At 32.0% G+C, this 17686-nt stretch overlaps 1 protein-coding gene across 2 annotated transcripts in view; it reads right to left on the minus strand.

Moving 5' to 3' along the window:
• The window catches only part of LOC118200634 (uncharacterized), a 54589-nt gene that overhangs the window by 14984 nt on the left and 21919 nt on the right, over positions 1–17686 (minus strand). The window contains exons 8-9 of one of the 2 annotated variants that reach the window (XR_004760120.2): positions 8468–8514; positions 5104–5197 (exon numbers count right to left, since the gene is read on the minus strand). Coding sequence is in view for 1 of the 2 variants with exons in the window: in XM_085826995.1 (XP_085683121.1) it covers positions 5104–5197 (94 nt within the window). In the remaining variant the exon portion in view is untranslated. The remainder of the gene's footprint in view (positions 1–5103; positions 5198–8467; positions 8515–17686) is intronic. The other variant, XM_085826995.1, reaches the window with a different exon arrangement.

A 17686-nucleotide genomic window follows, 5' to 3' on the forward strand; every position in this document is an offset into this window, starting at 1 on the left:
AACACATACAATACATCAAAGGTCATGACAATATCGTTGCTGATGCCTTATCTAGGGTTGAAATTGATGCAGTATCTGATAATCAGCACATTGATTATAAAAAGTTATTCAAAGCCCAAATGCAGGACTCTGAAATTCAAAATTCTTTATCTCAATCTTAACCAGTTTTTAAACTAGAGAAACATTATTTTCCTTTAGAAGATGTTACTCTTTATTGCAATATGGACACAGGTATACCTCGCCCGTTCGTACATGAATCTTTTCGCTCTAAAATTTTTCAGTAGATTCACTGTGTTTCTCATGCTGGTATTTCAACTTCAACAAAACTAATTACTAAGCACTATTTTTGGCCTAATATGAAGAAATTTATTAAACCTGCAGTTCAATCATGTTTACAGTGCCAACGTTAACAGACATTCGAAATCACTGTTGGATACCCCTTTCCTTGCCTGATGCAAGATTTGCACATATCCATATTGATTTCATAGGTCCTCTTGCACCATCTGAAGGTAACTGTTATTGCATGACAATTATTGACAGGTTTACCAGATGGCCGGAAGTCATACCTACTGCTGACATGTCAGCTCAAATGACTTGCAAAGTGTTAGTGTATAATTGGATAGGTAGATTTGGCTGCCCAGTATCTATAACAACTGATCAAGGCCGAAATTTTAAATCTTTATTTACAGATTTAATGAAGATTTTGGGTACACATCACATTAAAACTACTGCTTACCATCCTCAGTCCAATGGACTGATTGAGAGATTTCATAGGCAACTTAAAAGTTCAATAATGGCTCATAGCAACACAAAATGGACTGAAATTCTGCCTACAGTTCTGTTGGGTATCAGATCTACCATTAAGAATGATATAAATGCTACTTGTTCAGAACTTGTTTATGGTACCACTCTTCGATTACCCTCAGATATGCTGAATACTACTAATTTCGTATAGCCTTCTGAATCTTACGTGACAGAGCTTCGATCAGTCATGCATTTAGTTAGACCGATTCCACCTCTACGCACGTTCAACCTTCAATTTATGTACAAATGGCACTTCAAGCCTGTTCTCATGTATTTCTGTGTATCGATTCTGTTAAACTGCCACTAACTCCAGCTTACACTGGTCCTCATACCGTGGTTAAACGAATGGACACAAATTTTATTATTGAGGTAAATAACAAAAAGATTACAGTTTCAATCGATCGTTTGAAACCAGCATATATGTTGTCAGAATGTATAGATTCACCTGTAATTCCTCAGTTTCCACAGGAAGTCTACGAAGACTAAAAACTTTTTCGAAAAAAGAAGTTCCCTGCAGTGGACGTCATTGTTCATTTTCCTGAAAAACTAATCACTGTAATATGATTAAAGTTTTCTCTTGTGGTTTGCTGCAAATGTCATAGTGCATAAATACTTAATTAAAAATGGCCATCATGATCTTTTTTTTTTTTTTTTTTTTTTTTTGCATAAGTATTGAGAGTTACATAAAATGCTTATTAACTTTTCATTATTTCTGTTTAACTGAGTTATGCATTGTATGGGTATATATTTCAATCAGAATTTAAGTGTATTATTACTATTTATATATTTTGTATTTCTTCTTTTTGTACATGCATTTTAAAGTGTAACTGTCATTCAAATGTGTATATCTTAAACTGGAAATTTACAGCTAACCCCCTTTGCGTCGTGACTGTGTCACTGGGGGAATACTCTGTGGCAGTCTGATGTTCGACTGCGTGCACAGCCAATCCACATCATGTCGTTTACGTAAAAACTGCTAGCGCGGCAGTGAACTTGTCCACTTCCCCCTTAACTTGAGCATAGGATGTGCGAATTTTAGTTTAGTAGTTTTCTGTTATGTTATGATAGTTGTGTTTAAAATTATGGTGTGTGTGAATAAAAGTTATGTTTAACGAAAGAGTCATGTCTTTTAAGGATACACACCAAGTCATAACCTCCACTCACCATAATATTTATAACTAGTAGATTACATACGTAACTTCAAAAATTGAGGTCATTATATTAAAAGTGCTGATTATATATATATACATATTGTAAAAACAGGCTTAACCGCTGAAAATGTGTGGGCCAGTGACGGCATTCCATTTCAGGGGGTTTGGTCCCGTGGTTGTGCTTCGTTCTCTGCACACTGGTCTCCAAGGGGTTAAACATGATGGATAGCTTTCAGCAAGTATGCATGAATCTTCTCATGGCCACAGGCAGGGCTGTGGAGTCGGAATCGGAGTCGGGCAGATTTTGCTGTAAAAGGAGTTGCAGCTGGAGTCACTAAAAATAGGTTGAATCCACATCCAGTTTTTGTTGGACAGTTTGAATTAGAAATGAAATTAAAATGAATTGAAAACAAATTAATGACAAGCTGAGTTATTATTTTTATTTATGGACTATATACATTAATAAATAGTTATTTTCTATTTTATTGACATATTAATAAATAAAAATAAGGGAGGAGGATGGATACGATATTTGCCATTAGTGATTAAAATCATTCATTTGGTTACAAACCTCACTGGTAAATTTAGGTACGCAGCAATAGCAACAAGAACTCCCAAAACTGATGCATTCTCACGAAGTGAGCAGGAAAAGGAGCAATTATTGATCAAACAATGCGATAAGGAAGTACATATTTGATGATAAAGAGGTTGTTAGAATTAAGAACTTTTTTAGAAAATGTAGATAACCCTAAAGTTTCACTAACAGAAAGACTGTGGAATGATTTTGCAGAATTGGAAACTCTTCTTTCTACACAGTATATAGCCATAAAAAAGCTGCAATCTGAAGACATGACAGGAGGTGAGAATGGAAGAATGTGATGTTTGTTCTTTCTGAAATGGAGGGCTTATTGCTGAAGGAATCATTTCTTCAATAAACAAAAGGGAAACTAGTTTGCTGGACAATGAGATCTTGCTGGGTTCAATATATGTATATCCGAAACACCGAATTTTCTTGGATGACAAACAAATTAAAAAGGCAAAGAAAGCCATCTATGAACTTTCATTAAGAATGAAATTACTCTCAGAACAATTGGAGAATTCGAATGACAGTCAAACTGCAGACATTGCATTTGAGTCTCTATCATCCTCTTCCAGTGACGAATTAGATTTTTAGAAATATTTTTGGATAATATTGAAAAGGCTAAGGCAAAATGAATGAAAATAAAAAACGAAAAGCCTTTAGATATAACAATACAGCAGAAGCAAAGCTACATGGAAATCATGAAATCTGCTAGGCAGAGATGCTGATCCTGACTTTCTGAATATCGTAACAATTGGTGGTAAGTCACCGGTTTATGATTACTACTAGAAACTATACTGTGGCTATCAAAGTAAAAATATTCATTGTCTTTAAATTAAAAAAAAAAAAAATAAGGTGCATAAAAGATGCATAAGTAAATTTATATTTACAGTGTTCTCTGATTCTGATGTGATAGTCTCTCATGTTTATGCAATGCAAGGCTAAAATATTCAAAAGAGCACTTTGTGATGTTAGATAACATAAAAGACTGGACAAGACAGTAGCAAAAACTTAGTAGCAAAAGCATCACTATGGGATATGACAGCTGAACTGTATGTCCAAGAAGTCTTCTGGAAAAGTTATAGAAAATCGATTGCAACACCACTGCACCAACATTTATTTAGAATTTTGGACTTCCTGCTGAAAACTGTATTTTTCCCAAATAAAGTTTCAGTACATTTTCAATAGATCTCGTGTTTAATTTATGAACAGTGTTTTGTGTGAAGATCAGAAACAAGGACCTCACCCCAAAAGAAGGAATTTACTTTTCTTTTCCAAACTTCTCAAATCAGTTAATATGAAGAAAGAATAAACATATAAAAATAATTAAGCCACTTGTTGCAATTAATCATTCTACCATTTGTTGCAATTAATAAGCAATTACTTATTCTATAAATGTTGGTGAACTTCATTCATAATATGCTGTAGATACTTTCATGTATTAATGTCATCCGAGGGTATTTAAACTTTCAAGTTTTCATCCAGTAATACTCAGATGGTGTTGTATATACCTTTAGGCATTAAGAATTTAACTATATTAGAGTAACAGTTATTATTTTTATCCATAAGCATAACAGAAGAATACACTATTGAGGTAAAGCATCTGATGGCTTTCTACCAAAGGATTTCTTTGTGCAGAATTTTCTAGGGCTTATATTTATTGGAAACAAGTACAGACGATATGCAGTCAGTTTGATGAACAAATCCTGGAATGAATTATTAGCATTTTAAGACTCGGTCATTAGTTCATCCAAAATATATTAATGAATAATTTACCATAGGTACCCTACAGTAAATTTTGCTACAAGGATAATTATAAAAATAAAGAGAGCTAAAAATGTATGAAAGATATTTTAAACTTTTTTAACAAGTGATTTAATAAATTATATTTGGGTTTTCAAGCAATTTAATGTAATCTGCAGTTGGACAGTTTTTGATAGCATAAAGACAAATGTTTTATTTTAAAATTAAATAAGCAAATAAAATAATTACTTTCCAGTTAGTATACAAAACAGTTAGTCTGTATGTATACTTGGATAAAAATTACATTATTCCCAAATAAATTTTATATAAGAAATGGTATGAATTTATATTACACTATATATAATTACTTAACATTTTCATTTACAAAATTAAATGTATTAATTTACCAGACTGCAAAAAATAATTCTGCCTTCAATCAACTACAAGAAAGAAACAAAAACACACAAAACGAGAAATTCAACAAGAAAATTAAATAAATTAGAAGGAAAATTTAAGCTTTTTTAGTCTTCTGTTTTCCTGGCTTAAACACAAATTATAAAAATACAAGCTTTATTTGTATGACATCTAATAAAAACCATTTCATGATAAACTTTGTGAATACCATTTTCTGCTTCCATTGATTTTATATACATCCAGTATCTGCATAAAACTGATGCTGAACAATTTAAAATTATATATATTTCCTTGATATTTATTTTGAATTTTAAATTTACATTAATAATATATTTACTCAAAAAAGACGAAGAAAGAAGAAAGAAAAAAAAAGGTATATTTTGAAATAATAAGTAAAATTTATCAACTTACACATTATAAATTTTGATATGACAATCATCTGATGCTGTTAGAAGCATCATAGAGTCTTTGGAAAATGTTAAAGAACGTATTGGCATAGCATGACCTAAAAAAGATAATACAAAATATGGTTAAATAAGATAACTGCTATACATAAGCTGACGTTATTGCAATATTTAAAATTAATGCACTTAATTAATCAATAATCAGAAATATACTTAAAACTACAATTACACCCAAATAACATTTGTGGTAATCTAGGAGCAGAATGCTTAAGTTAACAGTCTAAATACTAGATATTTCAATTATTATCCCATTGTGGTAATGCAAACTTCTCAAAGGCTATTATTTCAATCTATGATAGTTTTCCTCCCAAACCCAGTTCTTGACAAAATATTTTTGATCAATGTATTCCAGTAACACTAAAAAGCTGTATCTATTATAAAAATCAAACCTCTTTCAAGCCAATTTCCTACTCACAATCTTTTTGTCTGTTGAACTTCAACATTTCCTTTTCTGACACATAATTTTAATTTACAAAAACTAGAACTTTCTTGATTATTCAGCAATATTCTGTAATTTTGAATAAATGACAGTTTTTGTTTTATTATTTAATACCAGAGACAATTTTAAAAAATAAAAAATATGGAATATACTGAAGTTATTAAAGATTGAAAACAAGGATGGTGAAGGTTATGAACATGATTGCAGTATGAAGACAGGTATTTATTTGCAAAGTTATTACAGTCAAAAGTCGTTAATTCGGACACCCATAATTTGGAATGATCTATAATCCGGACCTCAAAGCTAAAAACTTTCTGCGCATGCTCCGCGTTGACACATGCGCATAGGCGTTTACGCGTGCGCGTAAGACCTCTTACGACTGCGCATTTGCGTGTGCGCAAGCGCAGAATACGTTTTCACGTGCGCGTTTTATGTATAACGGACGGTGTAAGCTAAAATTATATAATTATCTATTTCAGTTAATGTTGATGATTGCGTTGTTCCTTAATTTTCGAATTGGATCCGGCTTATTATTTTTTGCAGACTGTAAGAGCAATACTAAAAAAGTAAACTTGAACTTTCGATTATGTCAAATAGAATTTTTGATTCTGGAGCTCCCAAAGGATCGTACAAAACGAAAGTATGTTTCGATGTCCATCAAACAAAAAGCGGAATTGCTGCAAAAAATGGATAAAGACATGAAGAATGTGACAGAGAGGTTAGTGAAAACGAAAAAATTTCGATTGCCAAGTTAGTCGGTATTCTCGGCACAGCAATTAAAGGGACTTGAACAGCGGAACTTTGTAAGTGAACAAAAAATTATGTCTGTTTATAGAATTAAAGAGAAAGTATTATCACATAAAACGAAACAACTTACATTGAAAGAAATGTTTAATAAAGTAAACAAATAAATATTAAGCTTTTTTTTGCAAATTTTGATACCCTTTAGATCATAATTGTTCCTTATTTCATAAATTACGGTTTCATATTTTTAATTTTAGAATTTCTGCATGCCATCCTACGCGATTTAAACTGATGATCTATAATCCGGAAAAATCGATAATCCGGAATCGCCGAAGTCCCGACGAGTCCGAATTAACGACCTTTGACTGTACCATATTTGGATACCAACTGAACTTCTGCTACGATAATACTTTAAGCACCAGTTAGTTAATAAATGAACGATTATGAAAGGAAATGTCAATTCCAGAATACATTTGAATACATACATCATCTTTGCGGCAACTTTATTGTTTATCAATAAAGCGATGTTTAATTTGAATAACTGACAAATAATAATTTATATATCTTAATATCTTAATTAATAATTTACCTGTTTAATTCAAGTTCTTTTATATCAATTTTTTAATAATTTAAAATTATAGGATCTTCACATATGAAAATCATATATTAATACACAATTCAGACATAACATGATATCTCTTCTCAAGGAATTCTGTTGAAATCTTCAGTCAAAAATTTTCTTCTTGCCCTAGCCTTTTTGTTTTGATATTAATTGATAACTGCAGTGAATCACAGAGTATTTCTCTTAACATGATATTTATAGTTAAATTACAAGATTAAGGAAATTTATTCAAAAAAACAGTCAATTAGAATTAAATTTTATTGTTGCTGATAAGTAAATTTCAAACACACACACATTAACATTAATTCAAAAATGAAAATGAAGATTAATTTCCTTGATGCACTTGAATGATATGCAAAGCTTGGAAATAAATCATGCCACAGATCATGATGAACTGCTTCTACAAAATTAGCAAAAAGATTTTACATGCAAAAATAATGAAGAATCAATAATTAATCAAGAAAGAATTAAGAATAATTCTGAAATCACATCAAAACAGCCTGCAAAGTTGTCAGTTCCACAATACCAGCCTAACATCAGCCCAAAATCTTATTTAAATTCTGCTAATGAAGTTATTACTTGTAGGAATTGACTATTATTGAAAATACTAAGCAAGCTTACATGTATTGAATCATCTTATTAAAAAGAAGAAGGGGGAGAATGAAACAAACAAATTATACATAAGCTTATGCCAACTATTTTAGAGAAAATAAGATGATTTGTGGAACACAACATTACAGATTAGAAAAATAAAAAGAAGCACATGAAACTGTGTAATTATTTTTAAATGACTGTTTTTCCCATAATTTTTTGAAATGAACATGCTGAAAAACTTCTATACAAATTACATGAAAATATAATAATAATAACCAAGATTGATTTCTGCAAAATATACAACTTTAAATGAAACTGGATAATTTGAATATTCCTGCATTATCCTTTGAATTCCAATTAACTATGCATTTACAATAGCTGGAGATTTTATAGCAGCAATTATTTATTTACAGCTCATACAAATGATATAAAACAGATTTCCTTTGAAGCTTTTGTGATCTTTATAAAGCCAACTTATGAGCAATTTAATGCCAGCAATGTGTAAACACTAATCTGTAACAGTTTAATCATCACAGCATACCTACCAATAGATGCAGTTGATGACTCGTAAGGAGCAGTCTGCTGCCTAATAAACCTCTGGACAATTCATAAATTAATGCCAAAAGTGGTAGTTTCATCTTATGCATTAAATCATAGACATAAGGAAGAAGATTTCCTAAACTAATTGAGTGAACAGATCAAAACACAGGTTCTGCTACATATGCCAATCATCATCTTGCAAAATGGTGAAAGGATTTTGTAGAATGTGCAGTTTCTTTCATAATGCTTCTCAGGTTTTCTTTAAAAAATGAGCAATAACACCATATACTAATGATCTGTCCTTGGAGTATAATATGCATAGAACATTATGTTAATGCTGTCGTTACAGCTGTATACAAGAATCATCATTACCTTCACACTGTTGGGGTTCTGATGGAACTTTTGATTTTTATGGTAATCTATAAGAGAAAGGTCATTAAAATCTGATCATACAAACTAAAACTAAAATGCTACATGGTTCATTTGCACTTCAGGTTTGGCTGAAATAATCTGCTCATTATCTTGTCATGTACTATGATATAGTGTAAGAAAACGTTTCCTTTATACTCCTAACACTCTAAATCAGGATTCGCACACATTTCTGAACATGGAAATTAAGTACTTTTAAGGACCATTAATGAGAAAAATTAAGGACCTATGAGCAAACGGGAAGTGAATAATTTTAGTTAAAAATATTATCTACGCCTGAATTTCACTTTTGTAATACCACCCTAAAAATAAAATAGATCCCTAAGTAGGCTGAATAATTATTAAACATAAATTAATTAGCATAATTATTAATAAATTTGAGAATAAATAAACTTTATGAAATTTATCAAATAGCATTAAATATTTTACACTTATAATAGTTGGGCATGCTTGAAAGAAGATAAGTGACATTTTATTTTCGTTTTACTAATAGTTAACTTTTTAGTTTACTAACAGTTTCATTTTACTAACAGTTCACATAATTTCTCAGTATGTCAAGCGACGTAGGTTAAAATGCGAAGTAAAACAAAACCAGCATGATTCGCAACAAAAGACTGGCTTCTGTCACTGCTATTTTCAGAACAAACCTGACAGGCCTGATGTAGGTACGGTTGGGGAGGGGAGTTTTGAAAGTTATTTGGGCTCTGTCTGATGCAGTTAGTGTCGTAGCTTTGTGTAGAATTTCAGGGCTTGTAATCCAGTTAATACTTTAAGGTTCAAATAAGCAACTAAAGCACCGGAGGTGATGAAATGTTTTGCATTATTTTAAGTCTCACTAAATACAAAGAATAAGTTTTACATGAATTCTTACAATTTTGTGTTTTATCTTGTGACCACAGTAAGGATTAATGAAAGGCAATAACTCGCTTTAATATGCATAGATAATTTTAAAGGTAAGTAGTCAGTCATAAGTAATTAAATTAGGCAGTTAGATAACCTTAGTCATTACAGATTTACATGGCCACTATTAAATTTTATTCATTTTTTAACAATATTTGTTAAAAAAAACACTATTAAAATCACAATCTAATAAAATTTTAGAGTTTAAAATACATGCAATTTATGACATTGATTCCTAAACGATATTAGGATAATTACACATTTGAAGTTACAAAACATTTATGTTTTGTAGCAACAAAATATTTACACGTCTTTTTAATTTGAAGCCATTCCAGACATTTTGGCTTTTTATTTATATCTATTTCCTTTTCTTTAGGCACCTTTTCTAAGAATCACTGGTCTCAATTACTCAAAGCAATGTTCTCACTAGTTTCTATGTGCTTTATCTCCTAACTTGTCAACCTCTCCACAATGTACTTATGAAGGTTTACTTGATCCCGTAAGAGTCTAAAACTCCCTGACAGACATGAAGCAAATTATCGCATGCCTAAAAGTAACTTAAAGCATCAGACAAAGGTTTAAATAAGCCTCTTATTTAAAAAGAACTTAGAAAATAAAGGCATGTTACAGTTTGTGGCTAACAAAATCAGTTACAGTTCATGGTGATGTAATTAAAGAAGAACAGTGTTCGAACTAAAATTGTGGACTAGTGGCCAAGGCTATACAATTTAATTTTAATTTAAGCTGGCTTAGTAACTCTATCGTCATAACAAATTCTAATGCCTGCATCGATAATGCAAAGACCAATAATTACAAATTATCAGAGCTGGCAGGAACTGGCGCAGCGAGCACGCGGAGGTCAGAAACACACTCTGTCTTACACTCCAAAAACCTCAGTTTAAAAACTAAGTAATTAGCATTCTGGTGAGGAAATAGAAATGGGTAATTATAGCAAAGGCTGAAATTATAAACAACTGTGTAATTTACATAATAATAACTGTACGTATCTTTGAAGAATAATTTTCTTTCCCTTTGTATTTTCAGTTTCTTTCTTCAACACGTTTTCTTTTCATTTTAGAATTTTTGGATTTAATTAAAAATTTATGTTATTCTAAAAAAAACTAAATGCATTTAGAATGCATAGAAAAAGCTGCTAATTTGGTTTCTTTAGTAATATGAACATTCAGAAGAAATATGAAATTATGATAAGGGCCGGCTACAGAGCTGGTATGTGAGAATTTTTTAATTTAGTGACACACTGAGCAACAAAATCTAGAAATGGGAAAACATATTAGATGGGAAGACATATTAGATGAATCTTAAATTGTCAGTTTTCAATTTCTTTATTAATAAAAAAATTCCTTTCTATTATGCCCGTCCAAGTGATAAGTTTAGATGCATTCTTGACATAGGTTAGGTTATTTAATTACGGCAAAGCCTCGAGGGCTATCTGCCTAAGGGGAGGAATGCCTTCGTGGAGGACTTTCTAAGGGAAACTGGCTCATATACACGTTACACATGGGGAAAATCATGAAAACACCCATGCAGCCAGCCCGTTCGCGGGATTCAAACCTCGGACCGAACTACCAGTGTTCAGCAACTTTACCGCTCGGCCGCTGGTGGGCCTACATTCTTGACATTTTTCATGCTTGTATCTAATGAAAAGTAGAGAAAATAAAGGGAATATAAACATGTTAAGAAAAAGATTCTAGTATCAGAAGTAAAACATTCAAATATTATGTTCTCGTTATTATTCCAGATGTTCTCCAAAAAGTAAGAAATTCATCACAAACTTTCTGTAAAATACATCCATTACGTGTTAATATCATGAAGACATTTTTTATTTTGTCACATTTTTCTGGAATCTGCTAGAATTGTGGGTCTATAAATCTTCCTAAATAGTGCCTTCAAATCCTTCTAAACTTTCCTAGCTGCAATGCCTAAAATCCTAAAGAAAAATTACCCCTACCAATTCTGTAACAGCAAAAAGAAATATTTTGGGGAAAAAAACAGAGGTAAAAAAGGAAAAAAATTAATTTAGAGAGAAAAAGTGATACATATTCTCAGAATTCTGAGTATTCTGAGACAATTGAGGCGAAAATATTCTGAGGCGAAAAACTCTTACTATGTAAAAATTAAAAAGAAGACATTGTAGAGATATTAGGTTTATTTCGAAGCAGGTAAGATTAAAAATGAGTAAACATCTTCGCCGGGAATCGAACTGCGGACCTCTGAAATACGTGCCCAGTGTGCAGACCATCACACTACGAAGGCATGCCAAGAAGGCAGGAGAAATACCTTATATACTCTCCCTTTTAAAGGGCGATTAGGGTTTTTAGGGGGCCCAATCGCCAAATCCTGGGTGAGGAGAAACAGCATCCAACACCCTTTTAATTTGGCCGCCACTGTAGAGACATTGGGTTTATTTCGAAGCAGGCAAGATGAAAAATGAGCAAACGCTTTCGCCGGGAATCAAACCACGGACCTCTGGAATACGCGCCCAGTGTGCAGACCGCTATACCACGAAGGCATGCAAAGAAGGCGGGAGAAATACCTTATAACATTTTTAATTAATTACATAATTTTCCATTTGCTAAGAACTGTTTCATAAATTATGCATAGCATTATAGCCTGTTTATTTTTCAGATTCAAAATATTATATATTAAGTAGTAAAAATGGAACTTTATACAACATGACTATGAAAAATGTTTTACTTTAATGTTATTTTTTAAACAAAATTTCAATATATTACCATTATCGTAAAGAAATTTATCAGTGATACAATGTTTTAAAAAAATTCGTCGAAAAATTCCCAGAATAAAAATTTTCTATAAAACCTGATCTTAAAATCACCAAAATGTTCATAAGTCATTAAACATGGAACAATTTAATAAAAGAATTCACATCCCTAAAAGCGAAAATTTGTTTAAGAGCTCTTCATTAGAAAAAATGAAATGATTTCAAAATATTTATGTTTTACTTCTTGCTCAGAAATTCGAGTATCCCACTATTTATATTTTAAATAGGAACAAATTATAACCCATTAACCCATTCGAAAGACAAGCCTTATTTGTCAGTTTCTACAAAATGCTACCAGTGTTCACTCTCAAAATGGCAATCGCAAAAACAGATCTAATGATTCACTCTCAAAATGGCAATCGTAAAAACAGATCTAATGATTCACTCTCAAAATGGCAATCGTAAAAACAGATCTAATGATTCACTCTCAAAATGGCAATCGTAAAAACAGACAGAAATTTCAGACGATTAAAATTAAGGACCTTCTGCCAATTTTGGCTGATATTAAGGACTTTTAAGGACCAAAAATCGATTCCCCCAAACCTACGCACTTTTAAGGACTCTTAAGACCGTAAGAACCCTGCAAATGGATTTGAGCAGCACTGTATTGCAGCCATTTCTACATTTCCATCAAACAGACAGACTTCAGGGAGTCAAAATCCTGGAACTTGTCTTGGAACTCTTAGATATCAGTTATTATTTCATGAAACATACTAAAATTTCTGTCATTTTCTTCTGCTGCTTTCAACTGGCCTTCAGCGCAATTTGCATTACAGCCTCCGTTTCTTAAAAATTTTTCTTGATACTCATGTCTAATGTTTTCTTTTTTGGGAAAGCAAGAATTTCAAACCATAAACTGTTGCAGGTGATTTCCAGTACTTAGCCAGCACATTTCACAGTACAATGAAATGTCACCATACTCAGCTTTGTCCAAGAATAAAATAAATGCTATGGGGCTTTATTATTGCACTTATTAAATTTACAGTACTTACAATAGTTTCCATTGTCTTACTGAGCTTTATAATTGTTTCACAAACAGCCTTCTGGTGGATAATGCAGTTGGAAAGCAAAGAATGTATGTCTTTTGCTTCGCACAATCCTATTAACACAGTTCTATGATTAACCACTGCTTGAGCTCTTTTGTTGCAATGCCACAGTAGTTCTAAAAACTTCATCTTTAAAAATATGAGCCAGTGCATTCAATATGTCAATACCTTTGGTGCTGGTTTCTAATGATTTTAATTCCAAATGCTTTTCGTGAGTTTCAAATTCTTTGTTTATTGTTCTGACAAACATAAAGAGCTGGTCAATGTAAGCTCTCTGCTCTCATAGCTAGACAGTAAAGTCCATGTTTTCACAAAATGCCCTTGAGAGTACCTGAAACTTCACTATCCATTTTATTAATTCTTCTACTTACTGTCTTGTGAAACAAGGACACTGTTTCAACATTTTTAGCCATCATATTACCTCCAAATGAAGAAGTCATTTTTAAAGCACATTTTTTAATGAGCTCAAGATCCCTAAAAGACTTTTTACATTTAGTTAGCCTTAAACACACCTAAAATGCTTTCAAACCAGCAGAGTTTGGTGACTGCTGAAAGATATTCTTCTTTCTGGTTAGTTTCAGTATCATATCATTAAAACATACTGTAAGGATTATGTTACGTTAATTTTATTAACAGTTAATTTTTGAGTTAAACTTCCTTTGCTATTGCTTCTTAATTTCAACTTACCACTTTCGGCTAGAATGTAGTTTTAGGATCACATTTGAATGCTAATGAGGAAGAGCGGAATTTAACTGGGAAGTTCTACTGTCTTAATGAATGAGAGAGATACCAGATATTCTGGTATGCACACATCCGCCTTTTTAGGCTACTCTCTCTTAAGCTATTATTACGCTCTGCCATAATTTAGGCCCTTGATAGCTTTGCAGTCAATTAGCGTTAAGGAGCCAACTCCGTTAGAATCTTGATAGCTTTGGCTATATCTCTTTAGTTAAGATCAGTTTAGTTTAATTCTTAGTTTCTTAAGTTCAAGCCCGAGTGTCGGCTTTATTGTACAACTCCAAGACGGAGTTCTATTAAATCTTATTTGAATAAAAAATGGTCTTTTAACCCTTTCCAAGTTTATTTACTGTCTCACGAACTCAAGCCATTATTCGCTTACTAGTTCTTAAGATTCTTCACATCCAACTGGAACTTAGAATTACACAGTGGGGAATCCTAGAATACAATCCTGGCACTTCCCTGGCATTGGTCATATTTTGATTTATTCAAGCTGATATAGTATCTACTCATATTATACTCCTTCAAAAATTTCAGACTTGAAAACAGATAACATACTGTATTTTTTCATTATGTTCAACAATGTTCCTGCGACTTGAACTGAAATTGTCATTTTGCATCTTCAACACACTTTTTTTTTTTCTTAAATTCTGCCATTTTAAATAGTACTGAATGAAAGCGAAAATCAAAGCATGCATGCGATAGATTATAACAGTAAAAGAGGTCATTACTGAGGTGGCCATTATAACAGAAATGAAGACTGTAAGGTGATGCCATCTCTGGAATGAAAGAAACTGCCATCTGATGGGCAGTGTTCCTATTGTCAGTGGTTTCCCTCCAAATCTGCTTCTCTGTATGCCTTGCAGCACAGTAGGGAGAAAATAATGTTTAGCATTAGTCACTCTGTCCTGAATTGCTGATGACATTTTCCAGAATTTTACTAAACCAGTGTTCAACTAGTTAGCATCCTAAAGACTGTTTTCCAATGATTTATATTGTTTATTGTAATTTAAAGCAGTGAGAAAGATACAAAATTTTTTCCAAATGTAATTTTTTTTTTTTTTTTTTTTAAATCCAGCAAGAAGTGCAAGTGCCAATAAAATGAATAAGAAAGTCATATATAGTCAACGGGCCGCAAGTTGTACTAGATAATAATGTCATAATAACAGATCTAGATAATAATGTCAGATTGTAAGAAAGCAAGCATGTTTAAACTTTATCTAACTTTGCTGAATCTGTTTCGATAACATTACATTTAGACAACTCTTGACCGTCAATTTGCAGAGGATTATTTTCATCACTACACCACAACACATACGCATGACTGAAAAGGAGATTTCATTTATTGTTATGTAGATTAGGTATTAAACTAGCATATGGTATGGTTGAGAAACACTGGTTCCATTTCATGACATATATACAGTAGTGTAGTCATTATTAAAGTTTTAACTCATGTATATAAAATACAACAATACTTGAACTGCTATTAGGTTTTAATTAACAATAATGACAAATTTCTAATAACAAAAAATATCATCAATTTTAATTAACTTTATGGACATAGAATGCAAATAAATAATTATGAAATTTTAAAATAAAATTTTCACCAGTAATTAAACGTATTCAAATTCTTCAACTGCTATTAGGTTTCACTTAACAATAATGACAAATTTTTAGTTGCAAAAATATCAATTTTAATTAAATTTATGAACATAAAATGCAGGTAAATACAGTACAAAGTCCTAGATCCAGACCTCAAAGCCATAAACTTTTTTTTTTTTTTTGTATGCTTTACGCATGCGCACTTGATTTTTCCTTCCATAATAAAACATGCGGAGATTTTCACTTAAAATTCCAATTCTTTAATAAATTGTCTTACAAAAATTCTGATTCTTAAATAATCCAGCATACACTTTTTTAATTAATAATTTGGCTCCATAGCTGAGTATCTGCTTGGCCTACATCTCAAACCAAAGCATTCACCTACTAGTATTTTATATCCCTAATGCCGACCTGGCGAGTCATTATTATTATATTTTGCTTTCATCACCGCATGTTTATCAATACATGACAGCTTCAGTAATGACTCGTGCAGCAATGTCTAAGCATTTTTTTATATTAGTAATTGAATAACAAAAGTATGGCAACCTTTTATGCTAACATTTTTATGCTAACGACGATTGTAGATTTTTAAATGCTCTAAGAAATGTTGACGAGGAAAAATTTTAAAAAAATTTCTTTTCATTTGCTAAAAATAGATTTTGTTAATGAAACTCATCAGCCAAAAGATTACATTTAGTGCTATTTTAATTAAGAATAACTGATATGTTATTCACATAAACCCAGAAGCGGTGGCAGAATATGGCAGCACGGGACGGCAGAATTCAGGCAAGACAAATTTTATTTTAATTTGGGGAAACACCGAACAGCAAAATTAAGGGATGATAATTTTTTATAATTTAGGGAAAGCACTGGGATCCAAAGTTTAGGGAGGGGTGAAATTTCAGAGCTTAGGAAGGCGCTTCGTAGCAGAATTTAGGACCCACAGAGACTGCACCAGGCGGTATCTAGCGCCGGCCCTAGATAAAGCCTTACGTATATGTGGGAGTTTATTTATTCAGAACTCAGATTAGTTTAAAGTATGTACAAGAAATAGATGTAGGTATAAAAAATAACTAAACTAATACAGTTCAGGCTTAATTCAGTACACTATAGAAGGAAGATAAAATTTAGCGGAACACCTTTTCTTTTGTCACCAATCTTATGATACATAGCCAATAATGTATAGCGGACACTATTAAGCTATGCTAAAATTATCTTTACTGATTCTAAAGAATTTCATTTAACTTAGCAAACTGTGCTGATCTTTAATCTTCTAATTTGATCTAGCTTATTATTTTTTGCAGACTTTTATTATTACAGAAATTGTATGAAAATTAAAGCCCAAATTTTTGTTTATGTCAAAAAGAGTTTCTAATTCTGGAACTGCAACAGGATATACAAAGCAAAAGCATGTTTTGATGTCCATTAAACAAAAAGTGGAATTGCTGCAAAAAATGGATAACGGCTCAAAAATTAAAAGAAAAAGGAACTTTTTGAAATTTTTGTGGATTCCGACACCCCACTTGCAATGAATAATAAAAAAAACTGTTCGTTATGCTAAAAGTGACAATCATGACAAAGTGAAGATTGAATAGGTCAGACAGCATCGCAGCGATGGTTTCCCATTGACAGGTCCAATGCTAATGCTTACGCCCAAATATTTCATGAAGAAATAAACTTAAAAAGTGAGTGCACATATTTGACAGGTTGGTCAGCCAAATTTAAAAATCGCCGTGGTATAAGGCAATTAAAAATTTAAGGTGAAAAGGCTTCAGCTGATACTAAAGCTGCTGAGCAATTTGCAAATGAATTCAATGAACTCATTACTAGTGAACAATTATCTCCAGAACAAATTTACAATGCTGATGAAACTGCTCTTTTCTGGGAATATGTACTGTGAAATACCTTGGCAACCTCTACAGAAAAGGCTCCAATTGGTGTCAAAGAATCCAAAGCGAGACTAACAATTTTTAGCGTGTGCAAATGCTGCAGAAACGCACAAGTGCAAACTTTTCATAATCGGTAAACATATACGACCCTGAAAATTTAAAGGAGTAACGGTTTTTCCCATTATAT

This window comes from Stegodyphus dumicola, chromosome 11, assembly GCF_044657685.1.
Source record: "Stegodyphus dumicola isolate Sdum_Otavi_A_Nest chromosome 11, ASM4465768v1".
Taxonomy (NCBI): domain Eukaryota; kingdom Metazoa; phylum Arthropoda; class Arachnida; order Araneae; family Eresidae; genus Stegodyphus; species Stegodyphus dumicola.